The following is a 21,036-nucleotide window of genomic DNA, read 5'->3' as shown; positions in this document are numbered from 1 at the left end:
AAAATGAAGAAATGAACAGCAGCCAATCAGCATCAGCAGTGCTGAGGTCATGAACTCTTACTGTGATCTCATGAGATTTGACTTAACTCTCATGAGATTTCATAGTAAGCTTCCTTTACCTGATTGGTGAAATAATATGAGAGTGCACGATGCTAGTCCCTTCAGATGTCCCAGGACAAACACACTAAAATGCTGCTTAGAAATCCTTTACAATGGGAGGTGGCTACTGAGGAACTTTTGAGGTAAAATATCTTTCTTTTTTACATAGAGATGTTCAAGTGATATTTTCTAATCAGCTTTTTACAGCTATGCTGCATCACTTTCAAGTGTTTCAACATTTGGGTATTATGGCCCTCTAAGGGGGGGAGCTATATAGACATCTCTGCTGTGGGTGCTCTCTTTGCCACTTCCTGTTAGGAAGGATAATATCCCACAAGTAAGGATGAAACCGTGGACTCGGTACATCGCAAAAGAAAGAAATTTATCAGGTAAGCATAAATTTTGTTTTCTTTGTCAGGCCATGTTTTGAAGGATGTCACAGATGTTGCCTGAAGAACTCCTTCTTCAATGTCTTCAAAGTTATCTTCAAAGCTGGACTGTATTGCTTCCAGAAACTTCTTTTTTGAACTCTTGAAGGCATCATTCTTTCCTTTCAACTGAACTCCTTCAAACCTAGCTGTGCCTTCTTCGTCATACTGAATAGAATGAAGAATTGACCCAGGTACAGGCCTGGAACATATATAAACATAAGAACAAAAACCTCTTATAGAACAAAACAAAAAAGTACATACCTCTCTTTCAGAGCGATCAGTATTTTTTTTTGTAACTTCCAAACTGTTGTGGACATCTGCAAAACTTGCAATTCGGTTCTGAAGAGTGTTGGACAAGTTGCATAGCTGTAAAAGCACATCATACATGAATCAAGCATACTGGACCATTGACAGACTTGTAGCAGCTCTGTAAAAGCACCTGGCCTTTGCTTGCTGTTCTCCTCTGACACCTTTTGCATCAGGAGATTGGACCTAGAAATAAAGAGAAAGTATACATAATTGCCCTGCTTATCTCTCATTTTTTATTCATTCTCTCTCTCTCTGGGATTTGGTTTCTCAATTTTGAGAGACAGAGAGAGAGAGGGAGGGAGAGCTAGAGAAAGAGGCAGAGAGAGAGTGAATGAGAGCAACACAGGAGAGAGAATAGGAATTAGAGGTAGGGGGAAAGGGACAGAGAGGGAGGAACAGGAGTGGGGAGGGTGAAATGGAGGGAGAGAAAAGGTGGCTTGAGAGACATGGGGAGAAAGCAAGGGAAGGCTGGAGAGATAGAGATAGCAGAGGGAAGGGGCAGAGGTCCACACACCTGATCAAGATGTAGTATGATTGCTTTGTAACCTTTGAGGAAATGGTCAAGTGCACGCCAGAAGTGGCCTACCCATCGTGTCCCATCTGCTCGTGTAGGCAATAGTGGCCTCATTTTCAAAGAAGCATAGCTGTTCTTAAGATTTGCACGGTTGAGTGTCGACTTGTGATAAAATAAATATAACCCTAGAAGTAGATCCTTTAACTTCTGATGACGCTCATTATTGGCTGCTGTGTCCCTGACACTGAGCTCCAAGCGGTGACTCATGCAGTGAATTGCAACAACATGCTTTCTCTGTCCTTTTAGTTTCTGCACTACTTCTCAATTTTTCCCAGCAATCACTGCTGCTCCATCAGTTCCTATTGCAAATAGTTTCTCCTTCCACGACTGCTCAAGGTGTTGTGTAACTGCTGCATTTACTGCCTGAGAAATTGTTTCAGCATTAGCCTTTTCAACTGACTGCAAATCCACAAATCTTGTGTGTACCTTGCCTTCTATTGCAAATCTAGCATAAATAATATCTTCCTCCACCACTGCACTATCAACTGAACCATCACACACTTGGCAGCTGCATATTTTCTTTTTGTATGTTTTCTTTCTTCCTGTGCAATAAAGTGTACAAATGACCGTGCTGATATGGCACTAAGATAGGCATCTCCCACATCCAAACCCTTCATTTTGTCAAGTCTGTAGAAAAAAAAATTAGATAAAAATTAGCATTTTGGACAGAAAGTATTATAAACTAAGCAGACAGTTAAAAGCCAAAGATACTTTATACAATAAAAGCATACACTTACTTGCACAGATCTGGAAAGTCAGAGAAAGGCCTTGATTTAATGGCAAGGAGATGAGCGTTGCGAAACAGTAGTTTTAGTTTCTCTGTCTGTGCCTTTGTCATGGTAGCGATTGCCTGTCCAGCAGGTGTTTCAATCTGCTTTAATTTCCGGTTTGACTCTCACTGGAAACTCCACAGATGCCCTGATGAAAGCTCATGTGATCGAATACCTTCAAGTTTCATTGTGCTGGCACCTTCCACAAATGCATTCCGTTTGTTTGAAAATGCCTGGCATACACTACATAGCATAACCTGTTTTGAGCTGTTGTACACAAGCCACTCTCTCTTTTCCCCCTTATCATTAATCATCCAGCTGTCTTTGAATTGTCTCTCTCTTTTTTCCTTTTCATATTGTCTGTCCCTTTCTCTCTTTTCTGCATCATCTTCCTTCTTTTTCTTTGACGGTTCACTGACATTATTAAGATAGCGCCACATCATATAACCATCACTTTGAAATGGAACAGGAATTATCAGTAAGTCTGCAAAATATAGATTAATGTAAACCTGAGCAGCAGTGTCTGCTACCGGTATTCTGCTCCCAAAAAAATAGTGTGTATGCTGTGACATCGCTAAAGTAACTTCCAGAAGCATGGTCGGTATTTCAAAAAAATATATAGAGTAATGCAAACCTGAGCAGCACTTTCTTTCATTATTTCCGCTGGTATTGTAGTCCATACAAAATTGTGCATCAACTGCAACATTGCTAACAAGGTGCCCCACAAAACATAAAGCGTCTGCCGTTAACGAGGATGTTTGCTGTGACATTAATGTGATCCAGAACAGAAGCTTGTATCAATGCTCCCTAAAAATAAAGTGCGCCCTGACGTGACATCACTAACAACGGACAAGTTAGAATTAAGGCGCTGCTGTAAACAAAATAGTGCGGCTGCAGTATTAGGCAAGAAAAAAATCTAGGACACAATATCATGCCCCCAAAAAATAGTGCAAAGCTGCCATGGTGAGATTGCCAGCTGGGCTGGTAAATTGAAAATTTTACTTGCCCGCAGGAATTTTTACTCGCCATTGGCGACCGAACCGGTCTATTCATATGCACTGCTAGTATTTATACTAGTTATGTTTGTTTAACTTGCACTCTTTTTAAAACGTATTGTTTTGAGAAAATCAACTTATATCTAAATGCATAAAAGAGAAATCTAATAAGATCCCTTCTATCTCTTACAAATGCTAATTGTTATTTAAACTATATGCCAATGCCCCCCCTCCCATTTTCCTTCCCTTTCTGCTTGTTGTTAATTTTTTTCCTGTTTAGTTTTTTTATTCTGCATTGGAAATGTATACGTTTAGGTGGTACAACTTACTATATATGCTATACTGGTGCTTTTATGTGAGTAGGTTTTGTGGTCTCTCCCAATACATTTTAGAATGCAAAATATTGGAAACAAAGATTCATGTTGGGTAATTCTCCCTTATTGTAATGAGAAAGTCCCCTACGGAGTGATGTCTTGTGTATGACCTTTTTAGGTTCTATGAACTTTTTTTCAAATCAATTTACAGTTCTGTTGTAAAGGCATAAAGTAATACACAGGAAAAGTAGAATTAACATTTAGCCTTTGTAACATAATTATTACTGCATAGGAAGCCTACTAAGAAAAACAAAGCTGTAAAGAAGACTACATCCCAGAGACCTGCTTAGGCTTAAAGGCACATGAAACCCCAAAAATGTATTTCGTGATTCAGATAGAGAATACAATTTTAACTTTCTAATTTACTTCTATTAACTAATTTGTTTCATTCTCTTGGTATCATTTGTTGAAGAAGCAGCAATGCACTACTGGTTTCTAACTGAACACATGGGTGAGCCAATGACAATCAGTATAAATATGCAGCCACCAATCAGCATCTAGAACCTAGGTTCTTTGCTGCTCCTGAGCTTGTCAAGATAAACCTTTCAGCTAAGGATAACAAGAGAAGGAAGCAAATTAAATAATAGAAGTAAATTTGAAAGTTGTTTAAAATTGTATTCTCTATCTGAGTAATGAAAGAAACATTTTGGGTTTCATGTCCCTTTAAGCACACACAGATAATGCATCACATGTCTTATTTTCTTTATTTTAAATTTAAAGGGATACTAAACCCACATTTTTTTTCTCTCATGATTCAGACAGAGCAGCAATTTTCTAATTGACTCATCAATTTTTCTTCTTCTTTTGCTATCTTTATTTAAAAAGCAGGAATGTAAAGCTTAAGAGCCGGCCCATTTTTGGTTGAGAACCTGGGTTATGCTTGTTTATTGGTTTGCTAAATGTAGCCACCAATAAGCAAGAGCTATCCAGGGTGCTGAACCTAAAATGGGCTGGCTCCTAAGCGTTACATTCCTGCTTTTTAAAATAAAGATAGCAAGAGAATGGAAAAAAATTATAGTAGGAGTAAATTAGAAAGTTGCTTAAAATTGCATGCTCTATCTGAATCATGAAAGAAAAAAAAAATGGGTTTAGTGTCCCTATAAGCATACTCAGATAATGCATCACATTTCGCTTTTCTTTATTTTAACTTTAAATTAGCGTTGCTTATAGCTGGACAGATGATGAACCTGTATGACATCCCTTGCAGTCTGCATCACTTTTGCATCTATAATGACATTGTCTTCTGACATCCAGTTTAGGGATGTAGATTTATGCAAGAGCTTGCTGAACTACATTGAACCTACCAGCTTGCATTATTATCAGTTTTTCTGGTATATGTGTATTCAGATTCCTTTATATACTGCACCTTCATGTGTGTATATTGGTGGCGAGATCTTTATTACTTCTCTCTGGTCATGTTAATATTATTTGCTTTGTAGGGTGTTCCAATCAGACTTGAAGTTGGCCCAAGAGACATGAAAAACCAACAGTTTGTTGCTGTGAAGAGAGATACTGGAGAAAAACTAACCATTCCTGAAGCCCAGGCTGAAAGTAAACTGAAGGACATATTAGAAGACATTCACACCAACCTGTACAACAGGTAAGTAGTACCTATGTATAAAGCTGATCATCCTAGGATGGGTTGTTTTCCTCTCTTCTGCTTAGCATTGTCTGTATAAGTTTTTATTTCTTGATTGTAAGCTACCTTTGTTTTTTAACTTGACTGATTATATGCTGATCATCCTAGGATGGGTTCTGTTTTCCTCTCTGCTGCTTAGCATTGTCTGTATAAGTTTTTATTTATTGATGGTAAGCTACCTTTGTTTATATTGACTGATTTAGTGTTGGTCTATAATAGTTTACAGTTTATCTTAATCAAAAGTATTAAGTATACATATTCAACAGTTTAATACTTTGTAATGTGTCTGGATATGTTTTTGTTCAGTAGGATGTCTGAATAAAACTTAAAATGTCTGGTTCCTAACCTTTTGGCTTGGCACCATGTTTTAACCAATTTTTCAAGTACTAGATTAGTTATTTCACATGGTTCTATAAGGTCTATGATTAAGGCACCTTTGTGAGACTGCAAGAACCGCCCTCCCAACCCCGAGTTGTAATTTGCTATGCTTCTTGGCTTTTATTTGATGCTTTGTTTTCAATAAAGACTGTCTGCTTTATACCTAGTGTTGGATCCATTCTCTATCATTGTGCTTGTTCTCTGCATTTCAAGTAGTTCCACGTTTCCTGCTCTGTCCCCATGAGTGTATAAATTTATGGGATGCAGATCATGTTAAGTAAATGTTTGTGATGGGGATGTTAAAGGGCCATTAAACATATTTCATACATTTAACCCCTCCCCTCCTAATCATGGGGACTGCCATTTTGGAATCTAGGTTACACTGCAGGTATCTATCTATAAGAGATTTGCTGCACATGTGCAAACGGGCATCCATGACTAAAGGGAGGCAAAGAACAACCTCAATAATATGAAATGTATGTAAGAATCAGATTTTCTTTCTGTTATGTGTAACTGCATTTTTAAATACTTTATTTTAGGGCACTCAATGACCTGAAGAGCCATATGTTGGTAGCTGACTCAATGGAAGAATTTCAGAAACAGCTGGACTCAGGAAAGGTAAGATTTTTATACAAATATACATACACGCTATGAAACAACGCAACAGCTTGCACTCATGTAGATGAACGTAGCTCGTATAAAAGCATAATATGAATAGTACTGGTTACAGCATTTGGCTAAATGGTGACAAGCCCAGAATCTGAATCAATCTCTCTTCTTAATAACCTTAATCTTAGGTTACTATAGTATAATTTTTATACCCTAGCAAAAGTATGAACTGAAATAGGAAATAAATAAAATGGCAGACATTGACAATAGTCAGTTATAAACCAAAGATCTTTTAAGGCCTAAGGCTTCTTTAACTTTTTTTCAGATACATGCAGTGCCCTTAATCTGTCTGATTCATTAGTATTTATGTTGAAATTCTTTTCTTTTGCATGATGTACCGAGTCCATGGATTCATCCTTACTTGTGGGATATTATCCTTCCTAACAGGAAGTGGCAAAGAGAGCACCCACAACAGAGCTGTCTATATAGCTCCCCCCTTAACTCCACCCCCATTCTCTTTGCCGGCTCTAAGCAGGAAGGGTAAAGTGAAAGAGGTGTTAAACTGTGTATTTTATCTTCAATCTTTCTAAAGCTTTGTGGGTACACTGTTAAAATTTCAGAAAATTTGAAGGAATTTTAACTAGTTTTGCAGTTTTTGTGTATGCCTTTTTTTTCTCTTAAAGGCACAGCACCGTTTTTGAAAATTGTGTTTTTTCACTAAATAAAGTGTTTTCCAAGCTTGCTTGTCTCATTACTAACCTGTTAAACATGTCTGACATTGAGGAAACTCATTGCTCAATTTGTTTAGAAGCCATTGTGGAACCCCCTCTTAGAATGTGTCCCACTGGTACTGATATGTCTATAAATTGCAAACAGCATATTTGACTTATAAAAATTTGGCATTGGATGATTCTCAGACAGAAGGAAATCCGGTTTTGCCATCTAGTTCTCCCCAAGTGTCACAACCAGTAACGCCCGCACATGCGACGCCAAGTACTTCTAGTGCGTCTAATTCCTTCACCTTGCAAGATATGGCTTCAGTTATGAATACTACCCTCACAGAGGTTTTATCTAAGCTGCCAGGGTTGCAAGAGAAGTGCAGTAGCTCTGGGTTAAGATCAAATGCTGAGCCTTCTGACTCTTTAGTAGCCGTATCCGATATTCCCTCTCAATGTTGTTCCCTCAGACAGATTCAGATATGACGGCATTTAGATTTAAGCTAGAACACCTCCGCTTATTGCTCAGGGAGGTTTTAGCGACTCTGGATGATTGTGACCCTATTGTAGTTCCAGAGAAATTGTGTAAAATGGATAAATATTTAGAGGTTCCTGTCTACACTGATGTTTTTCCGGTCCCTAAGAGGATTTCTGACATTGTTACTAAGGAGTGGGATAGACCAGGTATTCCGTTTGCTCCCCCTCCTGTTTTTAAGAAAATGTTTCCCATATCTGACACCATAAAGGACTCATGGCAGACGGTCCCTAAGGTGGATGGAGCTATTTCTACTCTGGCTAAGCATACAACTATACCTATTGAAGACAGTTGTGCTTTCATTGATCCTATGGATAAAAAATTAGAGGGTCTCCTTAAGAAAATTTTTGTTCATCAAGGTTTTCTTCTTCAACCTATAGCGTGCATTGTTCCTGTAACCACTGCAGCTGCCTTTTGGTTTGAGGCTCTAGAAGAGGTTCTTCAGATGGAGACCCCACTAGATGATATTCTGGACAGAATTAAAGCTCTTAACTTAGCTAATTCTTTTATTACAGATGCCGCTTTTCATCTTGCTAAGTTAGTGGCAAAGAATTCAGGTTTTGCCATTTTAGCGCGTAGAGCGTTATGGCTTAAGTCCTGGTCGGCTGATGTGTCATCTAAATCTAAGCTTTTGACCATCCCTTTCAAGGGTAAGACCCTATTCGGGCCTGCACTGAAAGAGATCATTTCAGACATTACTGGGGGGAAGGGTCATGCCCTCCCTCAAGATAAGTCAAATAAGGCAAGGACCAAACAAAATAATTTTCGTTCCTTTCGAAACTTCAAGAGTGGTTCCTCTGCTGCAAAGCAAGAGGGGAACTTTGCTCAATCCAAGCCAACCTGGAGACCTAATCAGGCTTGTAACAAGGGTAAACAGGCCAAAAAGCCTGCTGCTGCCACTAAGACAGCATGAAGGGATAGCCCCCGATCCGGGACCGGATCTAGTAGAGGGCAGGCTCTCTCTCTTTGCTCAGGCCTGAGCAAAGAGACGTTCAGGATTCCAGGGCAGTAGAAATCGTAACCCAGGGATATCTTCTAGATTTCAAGGATTCTCCTCCAAGGGGGAGGTTCCATCTTTCTCAATTGTCTGTAAACCCGACAAAAAGAGAGGCGTTCTTACGCTGTGTAGAAGACCTTTTTACCATGGGAGTGATCTGCCCAGTTCCGAAAGCAGAATAGGGGCAGGGGTTCTACTCCAATCTGTTTATGGTTCCCAAAAAAGAGGGAACTTTTAGACCAATTCTAGATCTCAAAATCCTAAACCAATTCCTAAGAGTTCCATCTTTCAAGATGGAGACCATTCGGACTATTTTACCATTGATCCAGGAGGGTCAATATATGACCACTGTGGACTTAAAGGATGTGTATCTACACATTCCTATCCACAAAGATCATCACAAATTCCTCAGGTTTGCCTTTCTGGACAAGCATTACCAGTTTGTGGCTCTTCCCTTCGGGTTGGCCACGGCGCCACAAATCTTCACAAAGGTGCTAGGGTCCCTTCTGGTGGTTCTAAGGCTGCGGGGCATAGCAGTGGCGCCTTATCTAGACGACATTCTAATTCAAGCGTCGACTTTCCAACTAGCCTGGTCTCACACGGACTTAGTGTTGGCCTTTCTAAGATCTCACGGGTGGAAGGTGAACGTAAAAAAGAGTTCTCTTTCCCTCCTCACAAGAGTTTCATTTCTAGGGACTCTGATAGACTCGGTGGACATGAAAACTGACTGCTTGGAGATTGATCGCTTGATTCTATCAAAGCGAGGTTTCTCTGAGTCGGTCATAGATACCTTGATTCAGGCTCGCAAGCCTGTTACCAGGAAAATCTATCATAATATATGGCGTAAATATCTTTTCTGGTGCAAATCCAAAGGCTACTACTGGAGTAAAATCAGGATTCCTAAGATTTTGTCTTTTCTCCAAGAGGGATTGGAGAAAGGATTGTCAGCTAGTTTCCTAAAAGGACAAATATCTGCTCTGTCTATTCTGTTGCACAAGCGTCTGGCAGATGTCCCAGACGTTCAGGCTTTTTGTCAGGCTTTAGCTAGAATTAAGCCTGTGTTTAATCCTGTTACTCCGCCATGGAGTCTGAATTTAGTTCTTAGAGTTCTTCAAGGGGTTCCGTTTGAACCCGTGCATTCCATAGATATTAAGCTTTTATCTTAAAGTTTTGTTCCTAGTTGCTATCTCTTCAGCTCGAAGAGTTTCTGAACTATCTGCATTACAATGTGACTCGCCTTATCTTGTTTTCCATGCTGATAAGGTGGTTTTGCGTACCAAACCTGGGTTCCTACCTAAGGTTGTTTCTAACAGGAATATCAATCAGGAAATCGTTGTTCCTTCTCTGTGTCCTAATCCTTCTTCTAAGAAGGAACGTCTGTTGCACAACTTGGACATGGTTCGTGCTTTGAAGTTTTACTTGCAGGCAACCAAAGATTTTCGTGAAACATCATCTTTGTTTGTTGTCTATTCTGGAAAGTGTAGAGGTCAAAAGGTTACGGCTACTTCTCTTTCCTTTTGGCTGAAAAGCATAATCCGTTTGGCTTATGAGACTGCTGGACAGGAGTCTCCTGAAAGGATTACAGCTCATTCTATTAGAGCGGTGGCTTCCACATGGGCTTTTAAAAATGATGCTTCTGTTGAACAGATTTGTAAGGCTGCGACTTGGTCTTCGCTTCATACATTTTCTAAATTTTACAAATTTGATACTTTTGCTTCTTCGGAGGCTATTTTTGGGAGAAAGTTTTTGCAAGCAGTGGTGCCTTCCATTTAGGTTCCTGTCTTGTCCCTCCCTTCATCCGTGTCCTAAAGCTTTGGTATTGGTATCCCACAAGTAAGGATGAAACCGTGGTACATCATGCAAAAGAAAACAAAATTTATGCTTACCTGATTTCTTTCTTTTGCAATGTACTGAGTCCACGGCCCGCCCCTGTCTATTCAAGACAGATGGTATTTTTTATTAAAAACTTCAGTCACCTCTGCACCTTATAGTTTCTCCTTTTTTTTTCCTTGGCCTTCAGTCGAATGACTGGGGGGTGGAGTTAAGGGGGGAGCTATATAGACAGCTCTGCTGTGGGTGCTCTCTTTGCCACTTCCTGTTAGGAAGGATAATATCCCACAAGTAAGGATGAAACCGTGGACTCGGTACATCGCAAAAGAAAGAAATTTATCAGGTAAGCTAAGCATAAATTTTGTTTTTATTTGTTTCCATAAAGCAATTGTACATTATTTAGTACATCCTGAGAGCAATAAACACATTGTCCCAGACGATGCATCATCCTTAAGTATTACAAAAACATTTTATACATATTAAATGTTAAACAGGAACATATAATGTACTTTGTAAATAAACAAAACCATGATAACCAAAAAATAAAAATGAAAAGGTGAAAAAAATAACAAAAAAAAGCACCTAAATAAAGGAATTGAGATCAGTGTTTGTGATTTGAATTATTTTCTGTTTAACATCGTCTGAAGTTCTCTATTAGCTTAATCTTATCCAGTATTGAGAATAATTAAGTCTTCTGTGGCCCCCTAATGGTTGCACCAACTACCTATCTTCTGAGGAATTGTGCATTATCCAATAAAACCAAATTTTGTTAAATTGTTCTATGTCCCCTTGTATCCAGGTCACCTTCTCAGACATAATGTAAATATCCTGTATCTTATCTAGCACTACTCTCCAAGTTTTTGGACCTTCCTTCCAATACCTCGCTATACAGACTCTAGTAGCCGTACAAATTATTTTGATTAACTTGTTAATTGTGGAGTTCAGATTGGGGTCCTGTCTATTCAAAAGTGCTTGGGCAATCGTTAGAAGTATCTTTTCATCTAGAACCCTACTAAGGAGACCATTAATCTGTTGCCAGATATGTTTTATTGGCCCACAGTCCCACCACATATGTCTGTAGGAACCCTGTTCCCCACACCCTCTGTAACATAGTTTAGATTGATTGAGAGAATAGTGTGATGTTCTCAGGGGCGTACGGTACCACCTAAACCTTGTTTTTATGCAATTTTCTCTGAGGTCTTCGCTGATTAGGCCTCTGCAAGAGTCAAAGAACACCTGATCCCATTCATTTTTTGGAAGACGGTCAGCCCGTCTTCCTCCCATTTTAATGCTATAGGTGATTTGTAGGTATGGTAGTTGTCCTGAAGTGCTATATATAGTTTAGAAATAGTTTGCTTCTCTCTGTTCGGGTTCAAGCATATTGTTTCTAGGACTGTAGATGGGTGCTTGCCCCGGGTTATCTCATATTTGTTAAGGGCTGAGGAAATTTGGAGATATAGGAACCAGCGTAATTTGTGTGGGTGTAGTTTTTCTTGTAGGTGAGTAAATGAGATTATTTGAGATTGAGCGATAAAGTCTGCAACCCTGTATAAACCTTTATTAACCCACTTACTGACTAGTCTGTGCGTTTCCTTTGGTAGTAAGAGTTGGAGCGGTTTGACCCATGTTCTTGGTGGAAGTAGTTCTGAGTGTTTGGTTATCAGTTTTCAATATGATATGGTATCTGACGTTGAAGATAGTCTAAGGACGTTGTGAACTGAAGCTGTCCCAGAGTCCCATAAGGGATCGTCTGTATTATCTATTCCCATAATGTCCATCTCAATTAGATAATGTCTTGTATTGGTTTGTGAAGGAGTGAGGCTTGAGCTATTCTGGCTGCTAAATAATAGTCCTGTAAATTCGGTACACCCACTCCCCCCAGTCGTCGATGTCTGGTTAATCTATGTGAGGCTATTCTCGCTCTTCCCTCACCTCTCAAGAAAGAGATGAGGTCTGATTGTAATTTTTGGAGTTCGAGGGGGGGATTTTATTCGTGAGTGTAGGTATAATATCCTTGGAAGTACATTCATTTTAATGGATGAAAGGCGGCCATACCACGAAAAGGTGCCATTTTTCCAGGTCCTTAAGTCTCGTCCAATAGAGTTGTAGAGTGGAATGTAATTCTGTTTGTATAAACTATCATATGAGTCTTGAGAGTTTGACCCCTAAGTAGGTAAGAGAGACTTTAATAACCCATTTAATATCAATATCATTTATCAGCATTCACCTTGTATCCCGACACTTTCGCAAAGTCTTGTAGAACCCGATAAAGGTTAGTCATGGAATACAATGGGTTTGTCAGAGTTAGCAGAATGTCATCCGCAAAAAGCGAGAGTTTATATTCTGAGTTGCCAACTGTCACCCCTTGATTCATTAGTATTTAAAGGGACATTTATATAAAAAATTCAATACTATGTTTCATTAGAGTGTTTTTTATTTTTAAACAAGTTCATTTATTTTACTTTTTAAACTCTGCATAGTTAAAATTATAGTCCTCTGCCAGGGGAGGATGCAGGTGTAACCTTGTCAGGTCCAATCACTGGCTGTTTACTCATGTGTAATGGAAAGGGGATGTTCCAGGAGTGCAATCGTTTGAACAAGTTATTTAAAAATAAAAGGCTTTATTTAAATAGAGCATTTTTTTACAGCAGGATATTCCTTTCAATTTCATGATACTGTAATTGGGTTTCTCTTAATGTGTTTTCAATTACCCACTGATAATTATAAATTGTATGGATAATAGCTCATTTAGGTATATTTTTGTTTATGAAATAACGTCACATTAAATCCACAACCCATTTAAATGGGTTGAGTTTGCAGGGAGATCAAGACCTCCCTTGTACACAGAGGCATCTATCATATATCTGTCTTTATACTCAAAAGCCAGTACTTAGGTACTAAAATGATCATTTTTAATTGCTTTGTCTCTACCATCCCTATCTGAAGTGTGATTTCTTCTGCTATCTTTTGTTTACATAGTTTTCTTTCATGTAATTGTCCATGAGCTAGTGACGTATGGGATATACAATCATACCAGGAGGGGCAAAGTTTCCCAAACCTCAAAATGCCTATAAATACACCCTTCACTACACCCACAATTCAGTTTTACAAACTTTGCCTCCTATGGAGGTGGTGAAGTAAGTTTGTGCTTGATTTTCTTCTGTGAAATGCACTTCTCAGCATTTTGAAGCCAGATTCCTAAATGTCAGAGGGATGTGAAGGGAGTATCACCTATGGAATTCTATGGTTTTCCTTGCAGGAAATCTTTTCATGGGTTCTCTGTTATCGGTCGTAGAGATTAATCTCCTACCTCCCTTTTCAGATTGACGATATACTCTCATATTCCATTACCTCTACTGATAACTGTTTCATTACTGGTTTGGCTATCTGCAATATGTGGATGGGTGTCTTTCGGTAAGTATGTTTTCATTACTTAAGACGCTCTCAGCTATGGTTTGGCACTTTATGTATTAGTGTAAAGTTCTAAATATATGTATTGTACTTATATTTGACATGAGTCAGGTTTATGTATATTTCCTTTTGCAGACTATCAGTTTCAAAATTGGGAAAACCGTATTTAGGAAGTTATTTTTTCTTACCTGGGGTGTAGTCTTTTCTTCAAAATTGACTGTTTTCTTTAATTTTCGCGGGCAAAATTAGGCTTGCGAGGCCGCAAAATGCTATTATTTATTGCGTCATTATTGGTGCGAGATTTTTTTTGGCGTGAAGGTACGTTCGTTGACGCAAGTTTGCCATTTCCGGCGTCTTAGTTGATGCCAGGTTCCTTGCACAAGGTTGCATCTGTCATGACGCGAGTTGCGTAATTTCCGGATGTTAGCGACAAAAATTTAATTTTGCATTGCGTGTCATTCTTGGCGCCAAATAATGTAATTATTTAAACCCCCCTTCCTATATGCCTCTTGCCTTTCTCTACGCTCAGAGAGCTATGCTGTTTGCATTTTTTCCCCATTCCTGAAACTGCCATATAAGGAAATTGATAATTTTGCTTTATATGTTGGTTTTTCTCTTACATTTGCAAGATGTCTCAATCTGATCCTGTCTCAGAAACCACTGTTGGATTCCTGCTGCCTGATAACAGTTCTACCAAAGATAAGTGTATCTGTTGTAAATTAGTAGTAGTAGATTATATCTCCAGTGGTAGTATGTAACAGTTGTCATGATAAACTTTTACATGCAGAGAATGTATCCATCAGTACTAGTACAATGCCTGTTGTTCCTTCAACATCTAATGTACATGATATCCCTGTGAATATAAAAGATTTTATTGCTGATGCGATTCAGAAGGGTTTGTCTGCTATTCTGCCTTCTAATAAATGTAAAAGGTCTTTTAAAACTTCTCATAAAGTTGATGAAATTTCAAATGACCGACAACATACTGATTTATCCTCCTCTGATGAGGATTTATCTGATTCAGAAGATCCTATCTCAGAGATTGACACTGACAATTCTACTTATCTCTTTAAGATGGAGTATATTCGTTCCTTGTTAAGAGGTGTTGATTACTTTGGATATTGAGGAAACTAGTCCTCTTGATATTAAAACTAGTAAACCTCCTCTCCAGAGGTTTTTCCCTTTCCTGATGCTATTTCTGATATTTCAAAGGAATGGAATAGGCCTGGTACGTCTTATTCCTTCTGCTAGGTTTAAAAAATTGTATCCCTTGCCAGCAATTCGATTGGAGTTTTGGGGAAAAATCCCCAAAGTTGATGGGGCTATCTCTACTCTTGCCAAACGTACTACTATCCCTATGGAAGATAGTACTTCCTTTAAGACCCTTTAGATAGGAAACTTGAATCTTATCTAAGGAAGGCTTATTTATATTCTGGCTATCTTCTCAGGCCTGCCATTTCTATGGCTGATGTTGCATATGCATCAACTTTTTGGTTGGAAAGTTTAGCGCAACAGGAAACAGATCCTGATTTGTCTAGCATTGTTCGCTTGCTTCAACATGCTAATCATTTTATCTGTTATGCTATTTTTGATATCATCAAAATTGATGTTAAATCTATGTCTTTAGCTATCTTAGCTAGAAGAGCTTTGTGGCTTAAATATTGGAATGCTGACATGGTATCTAAGTCTAGATTACTATCTCTTTCTTTCCAAGGTAATAATTTATTTGGTTCTCAGTTAGATTCAATTATTTCAACTGTTACTGGGGGATGGGAGTTTTTTGTTACCTCAGGATAAAACATTTAAGGGTAAATCTCAAGCTTCTAATCGTTTTCGTTCTTTTCGACAGAATAAGGAACAGAAAGCCAATCCCCCCCCCCCCCCCCCCAAAGAATCTGTTTCCAATTGGAAACCCTCTTCAAGTTGGAATAAATCCAAGCCTTTTAAGAAACCAAAGCCAGTCCCCAAGTCTGCATGAAGGTGCGGCCCTCATTCCAGCTCAGCTGGTAGGGAGCAGATTAAAAAATTTCCAAGACATTTGGGCAGATTATTTCCAAAATAAACAGTCAGTAACACTAAGGGTGTGTTACTGCTAGGGGGCGCACAGGACCCTATATGATTACTATGTAAATAGGCTAAGAGAGAAGAGAACAAGACATTAAATGTAATAACTAGAATGAAATATACTATATGAAATAATGTAAACAAATAAGAAACAATATTTATACATATGGGACTATGAGAAACATAGGATACAACACAAATAATAACAAAGACAGTAATAAGAAATTCCTGAAAGGTTCTTATCTGGAAATGCTGTCTTCTTCTGCAATGTTATATAGATGGTAAATGTCCCAATTGGGGTGGGAATAGTCCCAAATGATGAATATGATCAAATACCAGGATGATCAGGAACACAGATGATGACTGGAGTCAGCTGCTTTGTCAGGGAAATCAGGATCTAAGAGCAAGTTTTCTCTGTGAAAAAAATCACAAAAAGACAAAGGCGCCTCCTGGTGTAATACAGTTGGTGAAAGAGATTTGTTAGGTTATCAAAAAGGTACTCACAAGTGGAGCAGCACCCAATTGTGCTAAATCAAACAGACTGGGATCTCACAGTGTCCCAGCTCACTGACACTGCAAGGAAGCCTGATGAAACAGACAGCAGTCTGAGAAACGCGTTGCTTGTTCTTTAATTTTTTTTTTAATTTTTTTTTTAAAAGAGCTTTATTGATGTATAATTTGATAAATTACAACAGAGTAGTACATACAAAGTTTGCCAGCATTAGGTGGAGGCTGGCTCAATAACCTCTTTACATGCATATATAAGATACATCGTAAGTCCATGTAAACGCTCTACACTTCTTCTTTTTTTTTTTTTGGCTTAACACTATTGTCAAAAACAAAAGATAACTTTGTTTCCAAAAATATTAACATCAACATTAAACAAATATTATTCATTGCCCTTGAACTCAGTGGTTACAATCTTTCAATAGAAAGACAATAGTCTTTCGGGCCATAACAATTAAGCGACTACACTTCTACACGTGTCAACTAAAGCGAAAAAGGTTAATAAGTGAGGAGGAGAAGGAGAAAGTGAGAGAAGAGGGAAGAAAAAAAATAGGAAAAAAATAATACCGGGGAAGGGGTAAGAGGAAAAGGATATACATCAATTATTCCACAGGATTCCAATTCCAATCCAATTACGTCTAAAACTTATATACAACTATAGGCCATCATCGCCCCTCAGGGCCCCATGCCATTTAGCAAACATTAGTTCATGCATCTCAATCGTGCCTGATTCCCAATAATGGCTCCTGTCTAATTTTAAGGTAAGTGTAACCTGGGCTTTCCAATGTTCTAATGTGGGGATCACTGACGACTTCCACCTCTGGGGGGCAAGTGCTTTAGCACAGTTTAGAAAGATCATGAGGAGTTGCTGAAGTGGAGCCTGTTCAACCCTGGGCAAAGAGTGAAAAAGCAGTATATCTGGTCTCTGAGGTAGTGTGATTGAGAATGCCTGTTTAATGAATGCTATCACCGAATTCCAAAAGGGGACTATTCTATCACATCTCCACCATATGTGCAGAAGATCAGCTTCCCCTCCACAGCCCCTCCAACACCTCCCGTTCGTTTTCTTGTATATTTGTTTGATTCTAGTGGGGGTCATGTACCATCTCGAAATGAACTTGAAGTTCATTTCTTGTGTATTGGCCGATATTGAGGATTTTTTATGCAAAAGGAAGATTTTTTCCCAGTCCTTTGGCGCTATGTCTGTATTCAAGTTAGTATGCCACTTACGTACATAATCAGGCAGAATGTCTGGGGGTGTCAATAGTTTATAAATTCTAGATATGTGTCTTGCTGGGCTTTCCAACATACAAAGGCTATCAAAAGGTGTAAGTTGCCTGTTCATTAAGTTTTTTTTGATGTGTGAGTGTACATAGTGGGCGACCTGGGCATACGAAAACCAAGAAGTGAAGACAGAGTCCTCCACTCAAACCAACTCATTCTGTGGTATCAGACTTCCTTCTCTAATCAGAGAGCCAATTGCTCTGTCCCGAATGTGTACCGAAGCCGCCTCCAAGCGAGAGTTATTATACAAAGGGATCTCAGGGTTCCCCCTAAAGGGTGTTAAAGGGGAGGGGTTAGCAGAAATATGCATAGATGTGTTCACTGTCTTATTCCATTGTGCAAATAGTTTACCTATAAGGGGGTACTGCTTGATCAGGATAGGACTATTCTGAGGAGTGAGCCACGCGAGGGCGCCCACATTTCCCACCCCCCAGAACCTCCGAATCCAAACGGATCCACTGCTTCTGGTCTGATTGGGTGCACCATTCCGGAATCCGCTGTAGAAGAGTGGTCGTCCTGTAGCGGACTAAGTCCGGCACACCCAGCCCCCCTCTCTCTCTGGACAGGTATAGTGTTTTCTTTTGCACTCTGGGCCTAATTTTGTTCCATATAAAAGTCTCTAATTTAGCTTGCAATTTAATAAGGTACTGAAATGGCAGCGGAAGTGGTATTGTCTGAAGAAGATAAAGTATTCAAGGTCATTTTTAGTATTTGAATCCTACCAAACCAAGAAAAGGGCCTATTGCTCCATCTAGAAAGGTCATTTACAATTTCATGTTGAATAAGGGTGTAGTTGGCCTCGATCATATCTAACGGGTTGGCCATAAGATAAATTCCTAGATATTTGAGCTTCTGAGGTTGGATCCTGAGAGAACAGCAGGATGCTATTTCTACCAATTCGTCCTGAGGGACATTCACATTTAGGACTTCAGATTTAGTAAGATTGAGGTGGAAGTTTGAGTATTTACCATATAATTGAAATTCTCTAATCAGGGCAGGAATGGAGTTATTTACGTCGGTCAATGTCAATAAAATGTCATCGGCATAAAAAGCCGCTTTATATTCTGTATTGTGTACCTTGATACCTCGTACCTGACCATTGAGTCTAATCCTATGCGCTAAAATCTCAATAGAGAGGGCAAATAATAATGGGGATAAAGGACACCCCTGACGCGTGCCATTTCGTATCTGAAAAGAATCCAATAGGTGGCCATTCACTTTAACTCGCGCTGTAGGGCAAGAGTAGAGCACAAAGATCTTTCCAATAAATCCCTCCCATATGTTCATGGAAGATAGAGTGGGTTGCTTGTTCTTTTAATATTTAGTGTCATGAGACACTGAGATTTTTATTTTATTAATAAAATTTGGTTTTATTTAAACCTCTTTGTGAGAGTCTGAGCTCTATCAGTCCGGCAAGACGTTGGAGAAACCAGTTTCCTTGCAGTGTCAGTGAGCTAGGACACTGTGAGATCCCAGTCTGTTTGATTTAGCACAATTGGGTGCTGCTCCACTTGTGAGTACCTTTTTGATAACCTAACAAATCTCTTTCACCAACTGTATTACACCAGGAGGCGCCTTTGTCTTTTTGTGATTTTTTCACAGAGAAAACTTGTTCTTTCCAAAATCAATGGATTCAGAGCATTGTCTCTCAAGGGTATCGAATAGGATTCAGAGTAAGACCTCCTGTGAGAAGATTTTTTTTTTTCTCACACGTTCCAGCAAACCCAGTGAAGGCTCAGGCCTTTCTGAAGTGTGTTTCAGATCTAGAGCTTTCAGGGGTAATCATACCAGTTCCGATTCAGGAACAGGGTTTGGGGTTTTATTCAAATCTATTCATTGTCCCAAAGAAAGAAAATTCATTCATGCCCATTCTGGATCTGAAAATTTTTAACCGTTTTGTGAGAGTGCCAACTTTCAAAATGGTGAATATAAGGACTATTCTGCCTTTTGCTCAGCAAGGTAATTATATGTCCACGATAGACTTACAGGATGCATATCTTCATATTCCGATTCATCCAGACCACTACGGTTTCTGAGATACTTTTTTCTAGACGAGCATTACCAGTTTGTCACTCTTCCATTTGGCCTAGCGACCGCTCCAAGAATTTTTTCAAAAGTTCTCGGTGCCCTACTCTCTGTAATCAGAGAACAGGGTATTGCAGTGTTTCCTTGTTTGGACTATATCTTGGTACTAGCTCAGTCTTTACATTTTGCCGAATCTTACACATATCAACTAGTGTTGTTTCTTCAAAGACATGGTTGGAGGATCAATTTACTAAAAAGTTTCTTGATTCCTTAGACAAGGGTCACCTTTTTATGTTTCCAGATAGATTCAGTGTCCATGACTCTGTCTTTAAACAGACAAGAGACAAATAAAATTGGTTTCTGCTTGTCGGAACCTTCAGTCTCCATCATCCCTTTTCAGTGGCTATGTGCATGGAAGTTTTAGGTCTCATGACTGCAGCATCGAACATGATCCCCTTTGCTCGTTTTCATATGATACCTCTCCAGATTTATATGCTGAAGCAATGGTGCAGGGATTATACAAAGATATCACAATTAATATCCTTAAATCCCAATGTTCAATGTTAGAAGACCACCGTATAATTCATGGGGTCTCTTTTGTTCGTCAAACCTGGACTGTAATCACAACAGATGCAAGTCTTTCAGGTTGGGGAGCTGTCTGGGGAACTCTGACAGCACAAGGGGTTTGGAAATCTCAAGAGGCAAGGTTACCAATCAATATTTTGTAACTCTGTGCTTTTTTCAGGGCTCTTCAGGTTTGGCCTCTGTTGTTTTCAGACAGACAATGTCACATCTATGGCATATGTCAATCATCAATGCGGGACTCGCAGTCCCCTAGCTATGAAAGAAGTATCTCGGATACTTGCTTGGGTGGAATCCAGCTCTTGTCTAATTTCTGCGGTACATTTCCCAGGTATAGACAATTGGGAAGCGGATTATCTCAGCCGTCAGACTTTACATCTGGGGGGGTGGTCTCTCCATCCAGATGTGTTTTTTCAGATTTTTAAATGTGGGGTCTTCCAGAAATAGATCTGATGGCTTCTCATCTAAATAAGAAACTTCCCAGGTACCTATCGAGGTCCAGGGATCCTCAGGCGGAGTCGGATGCGTTAGCAGTTCCTTTGTTTTACCAACCTGCTTATATCTTTCCGCCTCTAGTTCTTCTTCCAAGAGTGATTTCCAGAATCATCATGGAACATTAGTTTGTGTTTCTGGTAGCTCCAGCATGGCCTCACAAGTTCTGGAATGCGGACCTTGTCCGGTTGTCCAGACCTTCTGTCTCAAGGACCGTTTTTCCATCAGAATCTCAAATTGCTAAATTTGAAGGTATGGAAATTGAACGCTTAGTGCTTAGTCATAGAGGTTTCTCTGACTCAGTGATTGATACTATGTTACAGGCTCGTAAATCTGTTTCATGGTGTTCTTCTCATAAATTCTCCTGGCATTCTTTTAGAATTCCTAGAATTTTACAGTTTCTTCGGAATGGTTT

General features: G+C 39.2%; 1 protein-coding gene across 1 annotated transcript in view; it reads left to right on the top strand.

The window, feature by feature from the left end:
• The window catches only part of EPRS1 (glutamyl-prolyl-tRNA synthetase 1), a 327,712-nt gene that overhangs the window by 258,710 nt on the left and 47,966 nt on the right, over positions 1–21,036 (top strand). The window contains exons 28-29 of the mRNA XM_053712775.1: positions 4,992–5,152; positions 6,109–6,187. Of these exons, the coding sequence (XP_053568750.1) occupies positions 4,992–5,152; positions 6,109–6,187 (240 nt within the window). The remainder of the gene's footprint in view (positions 1–4,991; positions 5,153–6,108; positions 6,188–21,036) is intronic.

This window comes from Bombina bombina, chromosome 4 (assembly GCF_027579735.1).
Source record: "Bombina bombina isolate aBomBom1 chromosome 4, aBomBom1.pri, whole genome shotgun sequence".
Taxonomy (NCBI): Eukaryota; Metazoa; Chordata; class Amphibia; order Anura; family Bombinatoridae; genus Bombina; species Bombina bombina.
Note: the sequence above shows the minus strand (reverse complement) of the source record. Positions and strands in the feature narration are given on the sequence as shown.